This window comes from Blennius ocellaris, assembly GCF_963422515.1.
Source record: "Blennius ocellaris genome assembly, chromosome: 21".
NCBI lineage: Eukaryota > Metazoa > Chordata > Actinopteri > Blenniiformes > Blenniidae > Blennius > Blennius ocellaris.
Genome location: NC_137670.1, coordinates 4034665 through 4043071, shown reverse-complemented (window position 1 = coordinate 4043071; position 8407 = coordinate 4034665). Strand labels below are relative to the sequence as shown.

Genomic DNA, 8407 nt, shown 5'->3' with positions numbered 1-8407 from the left:
GCTGTACTTTGAAAGCAAAGCAACCACACTGTCCCTCTGGGTTTAAAGGGTATGAGGTGTTGACAAAGTAAACGAGACAAGAGATGTTTGGAAAACTGGGTTATCATTTGAGGTCTCTTCCTCAAATTCTATACTGTTTTATGTGATCAGTACAGCAGCATTGAGTATCAGTCTACACACATTCAGACCGATTTAAAGCAGCCTATTGGACTCGCATGTTTGTATTCTGACTGTTGGAGGCAATGAAAGTTTATTAAAGATCTTCAATTTCTCTGATAATGATGCAAATTTGAAATTGTTGCTAGTTTGTCCAGGAATTATCCATGATGTCAATTTACCCCAAGAGCAAAACAGTTGCTCAGCCTGACTGAATTGTACATTATTTATACGTAACTGACTCCTGTGGAACCATGTAACAAACTTATTAGATGAAGCTCATCCAAACTGTGAATGGTGGTACAAATGTTCTGCCTTTCAATCTTGGAAACTTGGTATACATTAACAGATTACATTTGATGATCCCACAAAGGCCAACATGGGAAACTGAAAGACGGTGTTACAGTGATAGAGAATGTACAAAAATACTCAGAGAAGATTGTGCACTTACGTTTCAGCTGTATTGAATTTTTGACAATTGCTTGGAAAAGGCGTATTATTCTTGAGCTCAAGGACATCACCTCCGTCAGGGCAAACATTTCAGGTATTCAATGGCTCAAAAAAAAAAAAAGAATCATCACAATTGTAAGTATTGAACTCAACAGCAGTGCGCTGCTGCAGAGTTCAGCTCAAAAACCTCCTCTGCAGTCATGTCACTCCTCCAGTCAAAGAAAAAAAAGAGGCACGAACAGTTTAACCATTCCCTGTGGCAAGAATTATACTGTAATGCCAGCAGACTAATGTCCATTAATCACTCCTGAGGCCCCTTTCACATTCCCTCCTTGTAACTCTGATCATTTGTATTCACAAGAGGACAAGCACCGTATTGTATATCTGTTTTTATTAAGAATAACACCGAGGTCAATTCTGAATGCCTTCTGCAGTCAAAAATGATGAATTTTGAGTAAGAAATGCAGAAAATGGGGGAATAGTTTGGCCGGTGTCCATTGTGCTGAATCTGAACAAATCACTTACTGGGGGTGTTTTCTGTTCCTGTTATGGCCCATCCAGAGGACGAGTAACACTTGAAGGTTAAGGGTTGTCCCTCAAGGTATCAAACAACCATCTGTCATGTTCATTTAAGCTCTGAATCGTTTAAGGATGTTTAGCAAGGACACCTTCAACCGTTATCACTTTAACAGTGGATGACATGCAGACTTCCTGCCATATGTCTTCAAAAGACGATTTCTCCAAAGAAATATTTGAAATCCAGGAAGATGACTCGACCTTAACGATACAGAGTTTTGGTCTGCTGAACATCTAAATTTAAACACCAGTAACAGATTTTACACCAAAAATATTTTTATTGAATGAAAGCGAGCACGGTTGCACTCACGACACACATCTCCAAATAGCAGTAATCTGCTTTTCAGAATGCCAGTTGATGTAGATTCATGTAAAGTCTATTCAGCTGTGGCATTTACAGTCTGCCAGCAGTGGGCATGGATCATAAATATAACCATAGTAGTTATAATGCATTTAATAAAGCGGACAATGGCCTTACCTGTGAGTTAATTTACATTACAGTCATCTATGAGAAACCCCCCCCCCCCCCCTACTTCTCCAAAATATACAGAAGATGACAGGTAATTTACGGTAACAACCAAAATACGAGAACTTAAAATCTGCTTCGTCCTTATTGGACCTTGTCTTTCTGTGGTCTGATGGGGCCGATGGATGGTGGTCGGTTGACGAAGGGGTGCCACTGGCCCTGGATGCTTGGACTGTCTGTGTGGAAAGGTTTGCGGATACGAATGATGTCCAGGCCAGACTGGTTGGACAGTTTGGTCAAGAGCTCTGAAATCTCCAGAGATGTTTTGTTTGTGACGATTTCTTCCCTCACATTCCCATTTACTGAAAGAGGGGGGGCAAAAAAAGAAATTGCCAAGAGTGAGTGAAACTGGAGAAATAAATCAGAATTTTTCAGCAACACAAAGAAGTGTGACATTATGTCCACATCAGTGTAAAAGTAACCCGAAACCAAAAAAACAAAGAAAAGTGTAATACTGCCCCCTAGAGTATCTCAGAGGATGTTTGTGGTTCTCAAGTTTAGCCCTATTAAAATGAACCCTGGTGTGATTACTGTGTGAGTTTAGTCCATCTGTGGCAGTGAGAAAGCTGCCATCTGAACCCTGCTGCAGTCCAAATGAGCACACTGACTGTTTGAAATTCAATGTCTCAGTGAGGGCTGAAGGAACTCAGTCGTAGTACACAGAGGTCCCATTTGATTGAAATTACTGTGTAATAACTTATAAAACATGAACTTCAGCTGAATTCAATACTTAAGTAATGGACACTTACGGTATTCTGCAACTATTCTTGGTATCCTGCTTGGCTGAGGGGACACATACACAACAGTTCCAGGAGTTTTCTTTGCGTAATCCACGACTCCCTCCTCAATAAAGTCTCTGAAAAAGAAGGAGAAAAGTGTTTCATGTAAGTGGTGATCACTGAACTGAATCTGTGACAACACCAGCACTGCCAATTGTCCTCACTTCACCAAGAATACATTTTATTTGTATAGCACGCTTTAAAATCAGGCAACATCTCAAGGTGCTTAATACTTATTCAAACACTGAACTTATCAGATGTACATATTAAGAGTTTATGACACTGAACAATAACAAATAGTGGAATAAATAAACAAAAAGAGAGAGAGAAGCAAAACAACAATGCAAAAAATGGAAATGGATTTTCCCCACGAGGATCAAGTTAGGTAATTATTTAGTGACAATGAAAAGATGACACAGCTAAGCAACAACAACAAAATAAATCAAAAATAATCCATAAAAATACCTGTTAAACAAGTAAATCAACAAACACAATGCACAAAAACAAAATCAGTGAACGTAGTTTGCTACAACAAACTACATCCACAAAAACAGCCAGACATCAAAATAAATGTCCAAAACAACCACATAGAAACAATAAATAGCCCCAAAACAAACACAGAAACAAAAACTGGCATAATAGACAAACACAATCTGAAGTAAATGGGTCCACATTCCTACACGAGCGCACAACAGTCACAACACACACACTCTTACTGATTTCAGCGCATCTCTGCCAGATTGTTTGTTTTTACTATAACCAGATTCCCAGTAAGTTCTGAGCGTTTACGGAGGAGATGGTGTATATTCTTTTTTTTTTTGTTGTTTTTACCTTATTCCCAGTGAGCTCTGAGCGTTTTTGGAGAAGATGATGGAGACTCTCTTCAGCTGACAGACGTAGCGACCCACGCCGTTTTGAAGAACGCTCTTCAGGAAGCGACTCGGCGTCCCTCTGGAAGTCATTCTTCAGCTGGCGGGTAAATAAACGTGTATTATCTGCTGTCAAACTGTTTGGATGAAAAAATACACCAGATAATGCGGTGAAACAGCAGGAAAAATCCAGAGGACGATTTCACGGGCATGGACACCGTGTAGTCCGTCGACAATATACTCCGGAGTGAAACACCGAATAGATATATTTTTTAAAAATATCTTCCACTCAAAACACTTATAAAAAGAAACTTTAACGTTAACTAATATTAATATTATATGATAATAATTATACATTAATATTTAGGCTTTTAATTAATTTAATTGGATCAATGTAATTTCCTTTCTGGTTTTAACGCAACATGTTTCACCCGGACTTGTTTTGAGAACGTACCGTAAAGCCTGGGTTACATTTGGCGCACATTGGAGTGAGAATGGAATGCGAATGAAAGGAAAAAGGTGGCTTTTTTGGTTTGTTTACAGTTTTATGCGTTGTTTCTGCTTTGAGTAGCGTGTATACTATTCATACCGTTTATTTTCCTGCATGTCTGTGTCCGTTTAACCCTGCAGAAACAGTTTCCTGGCTCCTATAGGTCACCCATACTTAACCCTACAGCTTTGTTGCGACTTAAACTGATGTTTTATTTTTGTGTTATTCCATCCTTTGCAGGTTAAATGTGCTAACCAGATAACCAATGTGGGGATGCTTTCTTCTGAGGGGCTCCACCTGTTTGTTCCAGGTGGCAGCCCCGAGGTTTCTCCACTACCACCACCCTATTTCAGCAGCTTGTTTGAGACTTGGCCCTCAGACACTCCGCCACAGGCCTGCTCAGGCCAGCAGACTCACTGACAAGGTCTACATCTCAGCCCCCAGTGGAGCCAGAGCTTTTAAAAAAGACACTAAATCTACTGTAGACTTTCCTGGAACTCCCATCTCAGTCACAGATATCAAACAGTACATACGGTCCAAAGACATCCCTTTCCACGATGGCTACAGTTGCCTCCACGTCCCCAGCATCTTCGTCGACGTGGCCTCCAGGAAGGACAGCTTCTCCCTGTTCGTGGACAAAACCACCGGGCAGTTTCTGTGCAAAGACACGCTGGTGGAGGGCAGCTGGGAGGACCTGCAGGACTGCCTGGAGGTGATGCAGAAGGACGAGCAGGACTTTCTCAGCCCCCAGGTGCTCCTGGGGTATCCAGAGAGCATGGAGGAGCAGGAGGAGAGTGAGAGGGAGCTGATGGAGGTGCAGAGGATGTGGTCCAGCTCTGTGGTCTTCAATGACCTGCCAGAGGATGAAGTTCAGCTCATTAAAGCTATGTTCCAGGTAAGAACTAAATTAACTAGTAATACTTTATGGATCCCCTTGGGGAAATTCCTTTTTCCACATTGACCATCCTATTTCTAAGATGCTGTGGGAACCCACATTATGAGAATCTGGGGAAGTTGATAGGTCTTGCTCAGGGACCCACAGTGGTGAATTCTCTGCTGTGGGATTCGAACCTACAAACACAATGAATGGAAAGCATCTGCAGTCACTCATTCTCTTTAATTATTGTGATTTTAGAGTCCTGAATTTAAAAATCAACCCCTGACCTGAAATGTGTTTGACACACCTGACTTAATCAAAGGTTTCCTACAGTTTACTGTGCAGACACTGAGCCATTTCTCATTGCTACCACTGCTATGACAAAAAAATACAACTTCCCATTCATGATGGTAAATTATACCAAATCACCATAGAGTGCATCAACTTAGAGTTTTTTTTTTTTTTTTTTATCAAATGCCTCAATACTGTGGCAAAAATGGACGAAGAGAGGACATATGACTTTTGATATATTTTTTTCTTGCTTGACAAAGATTCTGTGGTTGTCATTGTGTTCAGACTAGAATGGTTCAATAATGGTGGCATGAGAGACCAAAGGGTTGCCGCTTTTGTTGACGAGGAGGTTGCCATCATGGTGGCATTGCCATGTGAGAATGTTTGTACAACAAAGACATTTAAATGTCATACGGGGGGGGGGGGGTTGTGTCAATGCAACATGTATTTTAGTAGAGTTTTTTTTTTTAATGGTTCAGCACCACATTAGGGTAATTCTGGCCATACAGCCTTTCAAGCCTGCAGCACATTGGGTGAAACTTTGAGATTGGTTTTACTAAAAAAAATACTGTATCTCAGGTTTTTTAATCCTTGTTTCATTTCAGATCACAAAAATATCTAATGCAACCCTCAAGAAGTTTGGTGTGCGTCTCTTCAAGCCTACAAAGAGTCTGGTGTTCCCGTGGTTCGGTGGACCCGACTCCTCCTTAAAAGGGCTTAAACTCCTGTCAGCACAAAGAACGGAAACAGAGAAAGTAGTTTATAATGAAGCGACAGTTCCCAAGTCCAGCTCCTATTACAATCTGTTTGGCCTCCCTCTGGTGGGCCGGATGGACTCGGAGGTGGTGGTGACTGGTCACGAGCTGGACGCTCTGGCTGTGCATCAGGCCACAGGACTCCCCAGTGTGGCTCTGCCTCGCGGGGTCAGCTGTCTTCCACCCATCCTGCTGCCCTACCTGGAGCAGTTCAAGCGGGTGACGCTGTGGCTGGGGGGAGACATCCGCTCCTGGGAGGCCTCCAAGATTTTCTCCCGCAAGCTGGGACTGCGGCGATGCTGGCTGGTGCGGCCCGGGGAGTACCGGCCGTGTCCAGTGGAGGCGCTGGCCTGGGGAAAGAACTTAAGTCACATCCTCAAAGCGTCGATCCCAGCGGCCCACAAGTCGATCGTATCCTTCAAGCAGCTCAGAGAGGACGTGTATGGGGAGCTGGTTAACACAGATCAGGTGGCTGGAGTGAAGTGGATGAGGTTTCCAGAACTCAACAGGATCCTGAAGGGACATCGCAAAGGAGAACTGACAGTCTTCACAGGTGCTGTATCATTATTACTGAAGTAGAAATTATAATGCTTTTCACCTGTCCAACACACACGTAAACAGACCTTATAGGATCATCAAACTGTTTTAACCAAAAGCTATGGATGGATTTATGAGGTATATTGTGAACTGTGCCACGTGTAGTAATTGGCAGGTGAGACAGAGAAAAAGAATCTTCTGCTCATCCTTGGGGAGGAGGATTTGTCTGAGGTTTAAATGAGAATCCAGTGTATTTCTTGTGATATGAACCTTTTATGGCTGTTAATGTGAGACTTACTGACTGATCGTCCGTTAGAGTGTGAACATATTATATATTTGTTACCCAGGTCCCACGGGAAGCGGTAAGACCACCTTCATCAGCGAGCTGGCCCTGGACCTTTGCATGCAGGGCGTGAACACGTTATGGGGCAGCTTTGAGATCAACAACGTGCGGCTGGCTAAAATCATGCTGACTCAGTTCGCCATGCAGCGGCTGGAGGAGGACCTGGAGCGCTACGACTTCTGGGCGGACAAGTTTGAGGAGCTGCCTCTTTACTTCATGACTTTCCACGGACAGCAGAACATCAAGTGAGTGTGGAGGAACGAACCACCGTTTGTTCTTTTTTTTTGTCAGGGATGGCACTTAGTTTGACATGCTCACGTGTGTTTGGGCTCAAGGGCAGTGCTGGACACGATGCAACATGCGGTTTACCTTTACGATATCAACCACGTCATCATCGATAATCTGCAGTTCATGATGGGACAAGAAAGCCTCTCAGTAGACAAGTGAGTCAACATCATATTGACAAAATTACAAGAATCTTTGTATGTAATAGCAAATGCATTCATTTCTTAAATTTTTTTTTTTTTTTTTATGTGATTCAGGTTTGCAGTCCAGGACCACATTATTGGTGTGTTCAGAAAGTTTGCAACCAACAGCTGCTGCCATGTCACTCTGATCATTCACCCGAGGAAAGAGGAGGACGACCGGGAACTGCAGACGGCCTCCATCTTTGGTTCTGCAAAGGTCAGGCAGGAAAATGTTTGCAAAGAAGAGGGTGCACACGTGTCCGACTGAATACAGTCTTCAAACCAAAGGGATACGTAGGGTGATTTGAATAAAACCATCAGCTTCCTGAAGAGGGGGCATTTACTGAGGGGCAACCTGGCAAACAGTTGTTTGGTTATTTTTGCGTTCAGTTTTTACATAATTTGATGAAGAGTCATAATTCAACTTAAAGTCCACATTTTAGTAGCAATAGACAAATCATGTGTTTATCAGGTCATCTGCTAAATTACACAGTCATTCGCACACATTCAAATCGACAACAAATTTAGAAACATCAGTTTACCTTGAATGCATGTTTTTGGGCTGCAGATGGAAAGCGTAGCACCCTTCGTCCATAATCAGCTGGAAACCGCTCAAGTTAAATAAAACAGTGCTGAACATTAAAGATTTAAGGATTTGACATTATATTCTGTTCTATTTCTACGATGGATGCATTATTGCATCAGCTTGTCTTCAGCTACTTCCAGGTTGTTTTTATTGCATCAAATGCAACTTTCAGTGTGGATTTTAGAGTTTGCTCTTGAAGGTAGAAGTTCACCTGTGTGATTGTAATGCTTGATTTCCTTGCATGGTATTTTTGATGTTCGATAATGTTTTAGGTAATCATGATGGAAACATAATGTGTTGTAAACACTTACTCCCCCAAATGTGACCTAATTCAGACTTGCGTCGCTCTCTCCCCTCTCCCAGGCCAGCCAAGAGGCCGACAACGTGCTCATCCTGCAGGAGAAGAAGCTGGTGACGTGTCCCGGCCGCCGGTCGCTGCAGGTCACCAAGAACCGCTTCGACGGAGACGTGGGCATCTTCCCGCTGGACTTCATCAAGCCTTCGCTCACCTTCGCGACTCCCCTGAAAGGCAAGCATAAGCTGAGGAAGGTCGCCGCGAAGCCGGAGAACGAGGAGGAGGAGGCGGAGGTGAGCCCTGCCGCGTCGAAGAAGGGCGAAGTCAAAAAGGAGAAAACAGTCAAAGTTCCAAAGAGTCAGCGGACTGCAAAGAGCACCACAGCTGCACAGGAAACCAGCCAGAAGTGA

The 8407-nt window shown here is 43.0% G+C and overlaps 2 protein-coding genes across 2 annotated transcripts; one reads left to right on the top strand and one right to left on the bottom strand.

Annotated features, from left to right (window-relative positions):
- Positions 1-1479: 1479 nt before the first annotated feature.
- On the bottom strand, positions 1480-3583 carry mrpl43 (mitochondrial ribosomal protein L43). Its single transcript, XM_080516711.1, has 3 exons — positions 3319-3583; positions 2458-2564; positions 1480-2010 (listed from the first exon to the last, which is right to left on the bottom strand). The coding sequence occupies exons 1-3, from the start codon at positions 3447-3449 to the stop codon at positions 1793-1795; spliced, it is 456 nt and encodes a 151-aa protein (XP_080372837.1). The 5' UTR covers positions 3450-3583; the 3' UTR covers positions 1480-1792.
- A 248-nt stretch (positions 3584-3831) lies between these two features.
- Positions 3832-8407, top strand: twnk (twinkle mtDNA helicase; the record flags this gene model as incomplete). Its single annotated transcript, XM_080516992.1, has 7 exons — positions 3832-3875; positions 4087-4741; positions 5620-6322; positions 6654-6894; positions 6985-7092; positions 7192-7333; positions 8066-8407. The coding sequence occupies exons 2-7, from the start codon at positions 4112-4114 to the stop codon at positions 8405-8407; spliced, it is 2166 nt and encodes a 721-aa protein (XP_080373118.1). The 5' UTR covers positions 3832-3875; positions 4087-4111.